General features: G+C 51.2%; 5 protein-coding genes across 5 annotated transcripts; 3 read left to right on the forward strand and 2 right to left on the reverse strand.

Moving 5' to 3' along the window:
• The first annotated feature begins 546 nt into the window (after positions 1-546).
• On the forward strand, positions 547-3,022 carry M430DRAFT_32626 (hypothetical protein). Its single transcript, XM_024866202.1, has 3 exons — positions 547-654; positions 709-1,172; positions 1,224-3,022. The coding sequence occupies exons 2-3, from the start codon at positions 747-749 to the stop codon at positions 2,553-2,555; spliced, it is 1,758 nt and encodes a 585-aa protein (XP_024725666.1). The 5' UTR covers positions 547-654; positions 709-746; the 3' UTR covers positions 2,556-3,022.
• Positions 3,023-3,287: 265 nt separating this feature from the next.
• M430DRAFT_163514 (hypothetical protein) lies at positions 3,288-6,915 on the forward strand. Its single transcript, XM_024863449.1, has 3 exons — positions 3,288-4,167; positions 4,220-6,211; positions 6,294-6,915. Exons 1-3 carry the CDS (start codon positions 3,577-3,579, stop codon positions 6,651-6,653), a joined length of 2,943 nt encoding a protein of 980 aa, XP_024725667.1. The 5' UTR covers positions 3,288-3,576; the 3' UTR covers positions 6,654-6,915.
• Positions 6,916-6,969: 54 nt separating this feature from the next.
• On the reverse strand, positions 6,970-7,965 carry M430DRAFT_132360 (hypothetical protein; the record flags this gene model as incomplete). The annotated part of the gene is made up of 3 exons (XM_024862249.1): positions 6,970-7,677; positions 7,751-7,828; positions 7,930-7,965. The coding sequence occupies 3 exons, from the start codon at positions 7,963-7,965 to the stop codon at positions 7,177-7,179; spliced, it is 615 nt and encodes a 204-aa protein (XP_024725668.1). The 3' UTR covers positions 6,970-7,176.
• A 719-nt stretch (positions 7,966-8,684) lies between these two features.
• Positions 8,685-10,936, reverse strand: M430DRAFT_63317 (hypothetical protein). The gene is made up of 3 exons (XM_024869048.1): positions 10,842-10,936; positions 10,488-10,778; positions 8,685-10,441 (listed from the first exon to the last, which is right to left on the reverse strand). Exons 1-3 carry the CDS (start codon positions 10,882-10,884, stop codon positions 8,790-8,792), a joined length of 1,986 nt encoding a protein of 661 aa, XP_024725669.1. The 5' UTR covers positions 10,885-10,936; the 3' UTR covers positions 8,685-8,789.
• Positions 10,937-11,401: 465 nt separating this feature from the next.
• Positions 11,402-13,698, forward strand: M430DRAFT_94500 (hypothetical protein; the record flags this gene model as incomplete). Its single annotated transcript, XM_024869842.1, has 2 exons — positions 11,402-11,831; positions 11,894-13,698. 2 exons carry the CDS (start codon positions 11,402-11,404, stop codon positions 13,696-13,698), a joined length of 2,235 nt encoding a protein of 744 aa, XP_024725670.1.
• Positions 13,699-14,555: the final 857 nt, after the last annotated feature.

Raw genomic sequence — 14,555 nt, forward strand, 5'->3', positions numbered from 1 at the left:
ATTCTCTCTCTCTCTCTCTCTCTCTCTCGCTGCACACCTTACCTTACCTAACCTACGAACCTCATTCATTCATTCAAAACCAGCAGCAGCAGCAGCAGCAGCACTCACGCTCTATCTATCTCATCTCAACTTCCCTTTTCTTCCTATCCAAGATATTCAACCTATCCGATCAGTCATCAAGTGATTCTGGTAGTTTAGGTAAGGTATCTCTTAAATAAAAAATTGCGATCTCGCTGGCACATGATCTATCTATCGTCTACAGTACCTGATTCTGACACCGAGATGGATGGATGGATGGATGGGCAACCCCGCAGTGGTTCGCTTCGCTTCGCTCCGCTTCGCTCCGTCGCCCTGGCTTGCTTGTTGTCGCGGCGGGACGGACGGACGACGAGGCGACTCGACTCTGCCTACGGAGGCGCCCAGCCCTGTCTGCGTGCGTGCGTGCGTGCGTGCGTGCGTCTCATATATATAAGGGTAAGGCTCGAGCCTGATCCCTCTGGATCGCAAATCGCAAATTATCAAGCAAAACTTGGGTTTCGCTCTCTTTACGCAACTTTATTCGGCTTTTTGTAACATCTTTTCAACTATACATACATAAGTGTGAGGTACTTAGTCGCAGATATCATACTTCCTGTCGCTGCTACTTTGCTGATGGTAAGTTCACTTGCAGCTTATGGAGTGTATATATATTAAGTCATGACCCCCCAGACCCCCCAGACCCGAAGATCTATCAGACATCTACGACCATGTCCCTCCGGCCTTCAGGAGATATGTCGCAGCCACTTACCTCTCCCTACCCCAAACCAATACCACCCGAAAAGCTACCGAAAGCATTGAGGCTTTACCGCAAGTATAAGTTTGGAGAAGGTCTCGATCGGCTCGGCACCCCTGGGACAACCCATTCAACTACGTCACGCACGTCAATATCAAACGCACCCTCTGTTTCAACGTCTGCGGGTGACCGAGGAACAGATGTCTCGTCAGTCATGTCGTTCCCCGTCAGGGGAAGCCCATCGTCCTCGACATCTAATGCTAAAGGCGAATTGACAACATTTGATGGCAAAAAGTGTAAAGTGCGCACAAGGAGGCCTTTTAATGATAAAGACAGAGCAAAGGCTGCGTTGATTCGTCATCTTGGATCATGTTCGGCGTGCCGTAAATCAAAGACTCCTGTAAGCTCTTATCATCCTTTCGTTCTTGTCGTGAAGATCTGACTGTTCAAGTGTCCACTCAAGCATCACGATGTTGACGCTCTTGAAAGAGCCTTACTATCTGGGTCTCAATCCTCATGGTCCCAAGCACAGCAACGCCAGTCGCGCTCCTCGGGATCTAGATCTTCAGATAAAACCGCTAGATCCTTGTCTGGCCCACCTAAATCATCTGGAGGTTCACTAGGCCAGAGCAACGCACTTTTTGGTCTTGGTCAGAATGAGCAACTCCTTCGGACCGTCTCGATAGAACCTCAATCATCTGTTGCCGATCCATTGGCTGGGATACCGATACAGATACCAGACATTGATATCTCGAGTCCTCCATATGCTTCGTATCAAAGTGGTCAGCTGGTTGCTCTTGGGGTCCTCCGTGGTTTGTATATCTGCAAGTATCTTGGATACCTTTGTGAGCAACGCTTCAGCAATCCAGATAGCTTACAAGATCATTTTGAGAACTCCCACTTTCCCATCACTCGTATCAAACCAGCCCATCGTTACATATGTTCGCGTTGCGAATATATGAATGACTGTCATACAGGCCCTTGCCAGAATTGCAGAATCGATGGCTCAATTGAGATCTGGATATATGGACACTTTATCTCTAATCCGTCTCACCAGCGATATCCACCTGACGGCCAAGATCCTTTCAGAGGGGCCATGCCTTCATCGAGGCTTCTTTACCCCGAGCCATACGCTTTCCCAGGCCCGAATCTTGACTTCGGCCAAGGCCCTCGCAATGGAGGTTCTTTCACTGGTGATTTCAACGATGATTTCGGCTTCAACGGTGACTTCAACGGTGACTTCAACGGAGGCTTTGACGGAAGCTTCAACGGTGGCTTCGGTTTCATGGATGGTCCTAACAATGCCTTCGGTGGTGATAATACATTTGGAGATGACGGCTCTCAAGGGTATTATCATAACAACACCCACGATACCCCACAATCAGGTGGCTACCAGAGCCAGGGGAATAGGTCCTTGGGGGCTCGGTATATGGCAAAAATGGGTTGTCTCAGCATCCGGTCCTGGTATACGAAGGCCCTCCAGAACCATCGTTACCGATTCTCCCTTCTCGCATTGGCTCTCCTGGTCACGATCGCATTGATCATTGAGACGCATGACTGGCTGATCATGACGGTCCGCGTCTTCCCTTTCCGACCAAACCTTGCAACTATGGGCCTCATCGTTGGGCTTGCCTCCTTTGCAACGGGCTATGCGTATTGGTCTCTGAAGCGCCCTTCTGTGCAGCATGTTGTGAGCAGTGTAAGTACTGTCCTGTCATTGTTTAGTAACCTCCCTCTAGACGAGCTGACCGTCCCAGCGAACTCGGCGATGTCCTTTGCATGACCATCTTCCCACCTTCTCTTCGGATTGCAAACCTATAGGGCCTCCTATCCATATGCGGGACGTGGTGGGTAGATTATGATGGTGAACTGACACGCTCTTGTGCATTTCCTGGCGGCCCTCTATTTAGCGGTGCTGTCCCGCTTGTGTTTGTGGTACTGTAGCATGGCGTTGATATATAGATTCCCTCGATTCAGATCCGTGTATCATTACCAGCACTTCCCTTCAAAAGGCGCGAGGAGGGGGGTGAGTACAGTTGGGGTACTTGAGGAAGGTTATGTTTATGATGATGATGATGATGATGAGATGATGAGATGATTGACAGCACTGTCATTTGTGCATTAGATGCGCATCCTTGAAGCATGAGCGAACATCTCCACAAGAGAAGAGTCAGGGCAGTCACTACTACCTGCCGGCGCTGGTAGACTTTCTCCCTACTAAGCATCAGCCACCACACTTGCAAGGCCTGGGGTCTCCGCAGTATATCTTGTCGACCGCCCGCTCTGCAGGTCTCAGGACGTGAATTGGTCAATCGAGTGCTGTGGAGGGGGGAAATGGCGGATGTGGATCTCTGGCGCAGCGAAACAAAATGCAGGAGATTGGAGGAGTCAGCTGTGAGTCTTTGAACCCGCGCACCATTCCCGATCCGTCTCGCCGGGGCAGAGTTTACGAGATACGAGATGCGACCAATGGACTCGGCTCACTCTCTTCGCCGTTTCCTAATCCGTCTCGCCGACCGTGCAGGCCTTGTCCCTGGTCTGGGGGGATTCGAGTTGTATCGCAACATCATAAGCACCGCCTTTTCCTCGAGGCAGCCATTTTCTCCCTTTGTTCTCTTCCATCTTTTTACTCCCCGTCGGATTCATCAAGCGGACACTTAGGCCTTCGAGTCAACCGGGCAGCCCAAGAAAAGAACTGAACTAATCTAACTCTCTTCTCTCTCTCTCTCACTCACTAAACCTACCCCTTCTTTCCGACTAATCGAGCCCGATAAGGCTGCCATCCCCCCCCGCAATCCATCGCAATGGCTGATCGAATTTCCTCCTTCACCATCACCCAGCCCTTTCTGGGCGCGCCTCTCCAATTCAACCCTCCTCTGGGGTCTCAGGAGCTTGAGGCTTTGATCGATGCTTACGTCGTCGGTCCTGCCCCGAAGCAGGACAAACTCTCCGAAGTCACAATTGACTTCTACAATCATGCAACCGTCGACCTGAACACCGGTGCGCTCGTTCGCCGTTACCAGGTCGTTCTCTCGCACCCAGTCTTTGAGCAGAGCCCTACGCAATCACAGCCCGCGGGATTAAGCCCTCCCACCTTCACTCCATCTCCCGTCTCGTCAGCGACGTTCGGCGATTCTACATACGCCTCCACCAGCCTGACCCCGCCAAGCAGAATACGCAATGCGCGGGTGTCGAAGAAGCCAAAGCGGGATCCCAAGAAGGAGACCAAGAAGGCCGCCGAAGTCAGGCTCCCGGGCTTCTCCATCATGACCAAGGACGGCGTGGATATCACCAACTCGGCCGGACGAGGTATCAAGACCAAGGAGCAGAGGGAGCATGCCCATCTGATGCGCATCATGAAGGCATGCGATGATTGCAAGAGGAGGAAGGTTCGAGTGAGTTTATCTCACTCCTCTCTTTGTATTCAACGACTCATCACGTATGCAGTGCGATCCCTCTCATCGACGATCACCCAACGACATGTCAAGAACTTCAACTTCCACCTCAACGACTACTACTAAAACCTCCTGTTCTAGCCATCCAAAACCCAGTCCAACGGCAGGACCTCCAGCAACTCAAGAAGTATCACCTGCTTCCCAGGAGAGCATGTCTTCCTTCGGTTCCAACGCAATTGATGATTTCGTCCTTTTTCCAGAAGACACCCCGTCCTGGAACCCAGCAGACTTGGCGCTCCCAGAATTCGAGAGCCAAGACTACGGTTTGATTGACGCAAACTTTGACATCAATGATATTGATCTCAATGGTTTCTCCACCGTGAACATGGACGCTGATCAATCCCTCGATGTCTCGTTTGAACAACCATGGGGCTTCCAGCTTGATCGTCAATTCAGCTATACCCCATTCGTACCAGATCAGTATGGCCTAGATCCATGGGTAGAACCGCAAGGCTACATGCCAATTTCTCACTCGAGACCACACGCCGCGGTATCTGCGCAAGGCTCTGGACAGCTTGATTCAAGCTGGCACTCGAGCGGCTTGCAAGGCGTAATTTCATCCGGTCATCCACAACCGGGTGCGTTGACAGGCGAGCTTTGGCCTGATTATTCTGTGGCCCACTCGCAACTATCAGAAAGCTCTGCTGCTTCTGCTGGCTCCGGTGTGGATGTAAGCCCGGTAATTTCGTCTTCATCATCCTCTTTCTCCTCACTAGATTGGGGTGTATTCGATTCAAGTGCAAGTCAATCACCGCAAGTGGAAGATTCCTCTCCGGAGTCATCTCAACCCACGAATAGGAAGGCCCGCCGGAGTCACAAGAGAAGACAAAACGATGCGGTCCAGGAAATGCTCGATCTGGTTCCCTCTCACCACGCTGATCAATCTCGTCTCCTCGTGGATTCACCTAATCAACGGCACCCACAACCTTCGCCACTTGGACACGCAGATGATCTCGGTCAACTCTCTCCGAGATTGAGCGACAACTTCTCGGACAATTCGATCATCGATAATACTTATGCTGTAGTAGTCCAATCGCTCCAGGCATTCAAGTCAGCTTCGGCTGAGCATCGTACCCTTTCGGGCGAACTTGAAGGACTTCGCGATACCCTGCATACTCTCGTATCTAGCCATGTTGACGGCCTCTCTTCGGGTCTTCCGGATTCAGCAGTGTCACTGCTTCAAACTTTGACACTCCAACTCCAGGTTTCAGTCTCCCGTGTCAAGAATGCGGTGCCGCCCCGCCGCCCACACTACAGCCGCTTAGATCCAGACTCCAATCCTGGCTATCTTCGACAATGCCAAGCCAACACAATGCGGGTCATCCGGTCTCTGCGTGCTGCAGTTGTCGGTTTGCAAGCACAGAAGTCTGAGCCCTCGACAGAAGATGCCCGTGTTCTTACTTCCGGCTACAACAAGCATCTTGTTTCGTCATCTGAAAGTCACAACAGTGGCGCTCGCCCACAACGTACCCCGGTACAGCTACTGGCCGACAGCAGCAATCGTGAGATAGGTAGAACTCAACCAGTAGCCACGCTACATAGCGGCATTCTAGCAGACCTTCATGAAACCAGACCAGGTGGCCAAACACAACAGCTCTTACCTGGAGTCAACAACGACAAGCTCCTGTTCAACCCTGGCAACTTCCATGCCGGAGAATCCAAGCCTGCAGAGACTGCAAGCATTTCGCCCGCCCATGCTGCTGCAGCAAACTTCTCGCTCGAGAATACCTTTGATCAATCTTCTCTTTCCTCCACCCAAGCCGTGGTGGCCCAGAATACTGTTGACAGTTCCCAAGACGCTGCACCTGCTCAAACTCGTGTATCATCTTGGCGGGGTGTAACTCCCCGGACTATTCGGGACCATGGCTCCGAAGTTGGCTTTGTTGACTCGGTTCGTGTCGCATTGCAAGTACCTGGGGACATTTCTGTCGTACAATACTGCATGCTCGTCTTTGCACTCATTGCATCGCTGTACATGTTCAAGGTATGCAAGCCGGCCTAACACCTCCCTTCTTCTATCTTGACATTGGGTATATTACTGGGACAAGCATACTAATATTCAATAGCATCTTGAAGCACACTCTGTACACATTTCATACAGCTGCGTGCAATGGATTTCCCTCGCCGCGGCCGCACTTCTCCTTCCGCAGTACGAAAAGCCCTCCAAGCCTCTGTCGCCTAGGAACGGTGCCCGATCGTTCAAGCCGATGGCCATTGCACTTTCACTGCTCACACCGCCAACCTTCTCCACCAGCCATCTCAAAACTGTACGCCCACCTCATCTATCCCATTCCGCACATCACAAACTAACACCAAGACTAGCCATCAAAGCAAAACCCCTCAAAAGCCTCCCCAGAAATGGGCATTCCGCGCGGGCTGCTGCGTCTCAGTTCGAGAATCTGTCTATAGATCACGTCTTTGACTGATTAATTGGTGGAAGGTAGATGGAAGAGTTATGGGATTGTTTGGGATAGTTAGTATCGATTATCGTTGATTGATAGATGATCGCCAATATAATACCCATTCATTCCCGCTTCGCTTCCTTGTTTTAACTTGTATCTTGTTCTGCATCTACGGAATAAGAGATGTGCGTTCTCGAGTAAATCTCCTCGTCGATATTCTCATCTTGAAGCAGATAGGCAGATACTTGACTCGAGGAAGTAGGTAGGTATCCAAATCAGAAGATCCTACAGACAGACAAGACAGTAGATGAAAATAGTTCAATAACCCGTGTGTATGTGTGTTATGTCATATACTGTATCTACCAATCCCGATACAGCGCAAAAGAAGAAGACCCGAATATGACAATTCGCTCCCCAAAAAAGAAACGCCTTCCCCATAAACGCCCAACCCCCTTCCTATCCCATGTATCAAAATCGCAAAGCACAGCAGCGGCACTCACTCAGTCACTCCCACAGCCCTCACCCCCACAGCTCTCACTCACAGGTCTCACGACCTCAAAGCCCTCAACCTCTCCCCCAAGCCATCCTCCTCGACCTCCGAAACCCCAGGTCCACCACTCTTAACCTTCACCGCAGCATTATCAACCTTCACACCCTCCATCTCATTTCTCAACTCCACACCCGCCTCATCGGCAACCTGATTCATCAACCTATCCACATCATCCTGGGGCGTGCCAACCGCCGTCGCCTCCGCCGTCGCATTCTCATAATACCCCGCGGCCACATCCAGATCCTCAAACTGGGTCTCGAAACGATCCATGACGGCCGAGATCTTTTCTAGGTCCATGGCTTTCATGGCTTGGTCCATGCCTCGTACGACGTTCGCCATGCTGCCTGTTACTTGACGCATTGTTACGGCGGTTTGTACGCGGCTCGCGACGGCGTCGATGCGGCTTCCGAGACGCAGGAGATTGAGACGTTCGTTGGATTTGCGGATGCAGTTCTGCGCGTAGATTCGGGCGATGTCGGTGTGCCCTTGTTGGATTGCCTGTTGTTCGTCAGTCTTTTTGTTTTTTGTTTTTTTGGTTTTTGGGAGGGGATGGGGGGGGGGGAGGGCGAACCTTTTTGAGTTTATCCTTCTCTGTCTTCTCATCTTTGCCGGCTTTCGCAGCTTGTCTATTGAGTTGTTTCGCTGTAAACTATTTCGCAATTCCATTAAATCAGTATCTCTCTCCCATCTCTCCCTCTCTCTCTCTTCTCTCTCTTCCCCCCCTCTCTCTCTACGAAAGAAGAAACAAACCTTCAAGTTAAACAGCGCTTTCTCAAGACCCGACATGATGATCTTGATTTCTCTTCTCGTTTTGCTTTGTAGGTGGGTGGGTGTGTGCGTTGATGTTGAGAAGGCGTGGGATGTATAGGGTAGGTTAGATAGATAGGTGGTGTAAGTGGTGGAGTGGAGTGGAGTGGAGTGGAGAGTTGTAGCCTTGTCAGTCAGTCAGGTCCTTGGGTGACGACGAGGGATCTTGTTATATATACGGTGGTGTGTACCTATGTATATACCAGATACGCTACCTTATTTATTCGTTTCTCGCCCCTCCCTCCTCCTCCGTCCCCTCTCGATTATATACTTATATTTCAATATCATTTCCTTATTCCAAAAAAAATATATCAAAGAATCCTATCTCTTCTTCTTCTCTTCTCCTCTCATTTGTTAGAAAAAATTACAAACACTGTCTTTTTTTGGAAGATGATGATGATGAGTCTGTTATGTACCTACCTACCTAGGTATGAGATGATGTTTCTAGGATTAATTTCTCAAGTAGACAGAGCCTTAGTTAGGTAGCCTGGAGAGGCTATTTTAAGGGCTTGTCATTGTTTTGATAGAGAGAGATCTTGAGAGGGGTTTTGGGAATGTGTGTGTGAGGTTTCGTTCTTAAGCTGATGATTTATAGAGAGAAGGGTGGGCCTCGCCCAAAAAAGCCCCTTTATGGTCATTTAGCTTTCGCTAAAAGAACATCATCTTGTAGAGTTCAGGGTTGATAGACAGGAAGCGGGATCGTTAAGGGAGGTCTGCTTGCTATCTCTTCATACGTAGGTGGGGACACGGAGTTACATAGCTATTGCGAGGCATCGCTCAATTCAATGGGATATGGTGGCTATCTATTTCCCAGCCATAGCTTTCATCCTCGCCTCCGCCGCTCTCGCCCTCCTCTCCCTCTCGAGCCTCATCCTCATCTCGGGCGTCATGCCCCTCGCCTCCTCCTCCCTCTTCTCCTGCGCCGTCTTCTGCACCATGCCCAAAGCCAGCGCCCTGCCCCGACCCGCCGCCTTCCCCAGCGGTCCCCGCTCCTCCACCTTCGGGCCCTCCTCTTTCAATCTTGCTAGTTCCGTCCTGCGCCGCTCCTCTTCTCTCTTCGCCTCTTCTTGCTTCTCGCGCGCGTCGCGTTCTTCCGCTTCGGCACGCGAGAGCCCGGCCGGGATGTGCGCGGCTTGCCAGTCGAATTTGCTCTCGCCGAGCTCGAACCGCGCAACGCGGAATGCGTCCCGGGTTGCGCGGTCGCCGGCGAGGTCGAAGGGCGTCTTGCCGTCGTGGTTGAGGAGCGTGGGGTCCGCGCCGGCTTTGAGCAGGAGGCCGGATACTAAGGGGGCGGAGTTTTGACTCGCTGCGAGATGTAACGGGGCGGGGGCATGATGATTTTGTTGGGCGTCTGGCGGGTAGAACTTGAAATCCGGGGGTAGGTTGTTGGTTTTTAGATATGAGAGGAGGGCTGGGAGTTTGGAGCGGCGGATGAGTGCTTGGATTTGGGTTGTGTGGAGAATGGCGGTTTCTTCTTCTTCGGATCGCTTGGCCTGCGTGGGCGTTGATGGTTTGTTGCTTTTCGCAGCGGCAGATTGCTTTGCTGCCTCAGCTGCGGCTTTTGCTGCGGCAATGGCAGCTTCGTCGACTTCAAATACTTTCACTCGTGTAAGCTCCACGAATGATCGCATGAGTTCATTTTGCGTAGCTCGGCGGGTCGTGAATGGGAATCCACGTATCCTCGGATCGTTCTGTCGTAGGACCTGTCCATCATAGGGGCCAAACAGTGTCCTCCTGTTTGTACTACCCGAACCTCGTATAAAGAGTAGTTCTGAAGTATCAATCATGCCTTTCCAATCCTGAAGTAGTTGCCGCACCTCATCTATTAACGCCTGTTCGTTGTAACGACGTAGACTAGAACCAGCTGAATGAGCCGCTCCCTTAGCACTATCACTCGCAGATTGTGCACCACCCTGCTTCCGCCTCGTCGTGTATCGATGGAAGGTCTTATGCGCTAGAACCGTTGCCTCTTTCGCCAGAGGCCCAGTTGACGCTGACTTTGTCAGTTTTGGTGTTAACGACACAACCATGGCAGCGAAATGTCCACCTCCAATCATGCATAGAAATATGTGGGGGTCTTTATATGCTTCGGGTGGAGGTACGCCATTGTTCGGGTCGACTGGAATCTTTGTCTGGGGCTTCGGGGTAAGTTGTTTCTTCTGGATGGTCTCGAGGATGGCTGCCTCATTCTCTTGCTCTGCATTCGTGAATATTGCGCGGTAGATTCCGAGATAGGTGTTCGTTGGAAGTGTAGGCGTTGTAAACCACAACAGAGGAGGTTTCCCTGATCCTCGTTCCTTCTTCCTTGGCGCAAGATCTTCGCCCTCCCCATTGTTGCTTGATGATATGGCAGCCTGTCTCTTGAGCAATGCGCTTAGCGTTGTCTCTTTCCTCACATCGTTCTCGTCGTCCTCGGAATCGGATGAATCAGAGCCTGACAGACTTTCATCGAGATCTGGGAAGATTAGCGGTGGTGCAATAAGAAGATATGATTCCCATACCTCCAACCAGCTTCTCAAACTCTACCTCGCTCACTGGTTTTGCGCCTCGCATCCGCTGCTTCAAGTTGTAGCCATGCAAATCCGACTTGATATGACTTCGCTGGTCCTCCACCGTGTGGAAGGCGACCCCGCATAACGAGCATGCCTTTGGCCCAACCGCATTCTCTGTTCTTGATTCATCTTTTGGTTCACTATCTCCAGCTAGAGGCGCAAGAACCTGTTCGTCCGGACCATCTCCCGTGTTCGCCTTTCGCGTCAGAGTCGACAGTATATCCTTCGGTAGATCATAGACTAAAAATGCCCCTCAATAACAGCGCTTTGGCAATAAATGCAATAGATAGCAAGACTGCTCACCATACAATGGCCTTCGTGTAATTTCTTCCTTTCGTTGGTCCATGGTTTGCTCTCCTTGCAGAATGCTCAATGTGCTGCTCACAATGAAACAAAGATTTTATACGACGATGAACTTGACTCAGGCGGCCAGTGTTTCCAGAGCGTCTTATCGTGCGATAAGCGGTACGGAGAAATAATTAACCGACTATTCTCAATAAGGTAAGGTGCGGAGGGATGATCCCCTGGGCCCTGACGTAGTGTCTTTTGGCCAAATGTGGGGGAATGGTGATTGGGAGAACGCAAGAAACCTGGAAACTTGGAAAGCTGGAATTGTGTAAATCTAGAAATATGGAAATATAGAAATACGAGTGGGACATGGACACATAATCCATTTTCAAGGCGGATCCATCTGAGTCTAGATGTTGGAACTTGGTCCCATCACTTACGAGTTCCAATTGAGTACGAAGAGTGATCAAAGTGTCAGCAAAACCGTCATCGAATTCCGAGATTCCCATCTCCCCATATATAAAAGCCCAAAAAGGTTCCCCCTGGCCTGGATTACCATCTATGCTTCTTTCAACATGTCCTCCTGCTTTGGATCTCGCAAGAAAGCCAACGGCCATGGTGACCGCCAGCCCCTCCTCCCTGTTTATGAGGATGATACCTCGCTCCAACGGGCGACTCATCAGAAGCTGCATACATATCAGATGATCCGGGCTTTGCTAAAAGGATTCATGCCATCCAATGAACAAGTAATCATCAATCTGCGAACTCTGCTCTCTTCCGACGTCCTAAACCCAGAAACTCCCGGCCTGTCAGACAGCGGGAGGAAGTTAATGAAGTATTCGAAGCAGTGGCTACAGGAATTCATTGATCTATTGAGGGATAAGAATGATAGAGATCAGATTCAGGATGTCATTTGGTTTATATCCCGTGCGAAGATAAGTGTGGATACTGGCGATTTGATACAAACTGCGGCGGATACGAGGGCAAGGGCTGATGCATCGGCTGGTATATCTCCTTCAATCTCTTACACTTCTACCAGGAAAAGGTATGAGCTGACCTTTGAACAGCATACGAGAGTATCAAAACCGTAGGGAGTCTCCTTCTCACCAACTCGGACTTCCGCATCTTTCTCTCGGACTTGAATACAATCGGCCGACAAGTCTTCGCTGACACGGCCAATACTCTATCAACCGTCGCCTCCGATGCCGCGGCTCAAGTAGAGCCTTCGTCCCAGGATACTGAGGCCATCAGGGAACCTGGGGGTGATTCTGAACCGATTTCCACACAGGACCTCGAGAACGAAGCGACGGAGATTTCCAACGTAGTTACCGACGGGCTCAAGAAGACCGGTCAGGAAGCAGGAGACAGCTTGAAGGAGAATCTATCAGGGGATCAGAGAGCGACGCTTATCCATAGATTGAAGGCCGCTGTGACAAAATTGAGACAAAGAAACGACTATTCGGATTCTGTGTCGACCATCGGATTGCTGATCCAGCGTTATGCAAGAGCTTACTCGAGAGCGGCCAATGAGACGATTAACACAGTGCAAGAAGATGTCGACACCAACGAGGACTTGGATCGGGCGATCAGGAACGGATGGAGTTTGCTCAGTTCCTTTGGGGATAAAGACGCATGGAAGGAGCTGGAGAATAGGTTCAACAAAGTGATGGAGCATTCCAAGGAGAACCCCGAGTACGAAAAGATGATGGAGAAAGTCTCGGACTCCATTCAGAAGATGCTGACAGATCCTGAATTCTTTGATTCCGCACCTAAGAAGTTCGACGAGTTGAAAGAGGAAAAGAAAGAGGACACGGAAACCCCCCTTCGCAAGGATGTCGATGCATTGCTCCTCCAGACACAGGTTGTCCTCCACTCCGTCATCAACGACGAAGACATCAGCAAGCTCCTCTCTACCAGTCTAAAAATCTGGAAGATCCTCTCCCCGACCAACACCAAGACGAACCCAGAACTCTTCGCCGACACCTACACGGTCCTGGTCCCCCTCCTCATCCAAGCAATCCAATACATCCCGATCCCACGTCTCGAGATCGCCGTGCCGGAAATCGACCTGCTGCTGGAGAACCTGATCCTGGAGCCCGGCCGCACCATCAACAACACCTCTTTCCTGCCCTATCGCCTCAAAGTCCAGACGTACAACGACCTCTCCATCAGCCGCGCCCGCTTCCGCACCATCAGCTCCCTGCAATCCCTCGTGACCGTCAAGGTCCAAGGCCTCTCCCTCCGCGCCGACGACGTCGGCTTCTGGCTGCGCACGCACAAGGGCCTCCTCCGGCTCGCCGACGAAGGCATCGCCTCATTCGCGCTCGACGACCGCGGTCTCGACATCGAGCTGGACATCGAAGTCGGCCAAGACCAGCTCGAAAAGATCCTCACGCTGCGCAACGTCCGCGTCAAGATCCACAAGCTGACCTACACGCTCCGAAAGAGCAAATTCTCCCTCCTCGCCTGGCTCATCAAGCCATTCCTGCGCCCGCTCCTGCGCCGCGTCCTCGAGCGCCAGCTCGCCACCGCCATTGCCGACTTCTTCCACGCCGCGAACCGCGAGCTGCTGTTCGCCCGCGAGCGCCTGCGCGCTACGCGCATCGCGAACCCGCGCGATCTGCACACCTTCGTGCGCGCTGTCCTGACCCGACTGGCGCCGACGGATGACCCGGATGTGTATGCGCGCGTGGGCGTGCGGGGCGGCGCGGACGAGCGAGGGAATGTCTTCGCGGGCGTGTATGCGCCGGGGAGCGTGGTCAAGTTGTGGGATGAGGAGGCGGCGAGGGCCGGGGAGGCGGTGGAGGATAGGGCGAGGAAGGGCTGGCGGAATGCGATTTTTGATGTGCAGAGTAATGCGGTGGCTACCTAGGTAGGGAATTTCCTGGTTGTGGGGGCTTGCTGTATTTTTTGGGACTGGGTTGGGAGGAGGGAGGGTTGGAAGATCAAAAGGCGCTGGCTGTTCAAGATCGTTGTGGGCTTCTCGAATTTAAAGAAATGAGAATCTGGAATATTAGCTCTTCCGTACATAAGAATTAGATCTCTACTTCTCTCGGTCAGTTCGTTTGTGTATTATAAGACAGTATCAAATACCTCCTAAAGCGCGCGAGGATGCTTCCGCCTCTCGCGAACCAGTTGCTGCGATACTGAATTGTGTTTCCGGCCACAGCGCACACAACATCACTATAAGAAGTCAACACACTTGATCTTTTAACTTTTGTTCATTTATCTTCCACTGTAGTATCTGCGCATCGCAGACATCTTATCATGCCATGACCCATACCATCTTTTCGCTATAAACATACACACAAGGGGAAGCCTTTATCATGACAATCCATCCACCAGCCTAACCACACACATCTCATCGCTCTTAGTCCTCATAACGAGGTTCCCTAAGACTGTGACCATGCACGCGATTGTATATCAAGACCAGCCAGGTTATACGAGTGTGATAACTCACCCAGCTGCGCAAAATTCGATATGACCCAAGCCGAAAACCGAACCAGAACCGTTGGGCGCTCACAAATGCTTCACAAACACAAGGAAAAAAAGAGAAACCGAAAAAAGGAAACCAACAAAGGTAATCCCATGTGTTCGGAGAGACTTGGGTATCCCATCAAACTTTTCTTGCGACTGTCGAATGCCGTTGAATCAAAAGCCATTTCAGATGAAGAGATCTATGCCCCCCATAAACACAATCCCTTTTCACCACACCATTTCTTTCTTTGT

Source organism: Amorphotheca resinae (assembly GCF_003019875.1).
Source record: "Amorphotheca resinae ATCC 22711 unplaced genomic scaffold M430scaffold_1, whole genome shotgun sequence".
Classification (NCBI taxonomy): Eukaryota; Fungi; Ascomycota; class Leotiomycetes; order Helotiales; family Amorphothecaceae; genus Amorphotheca; species Amorphotheca resinae.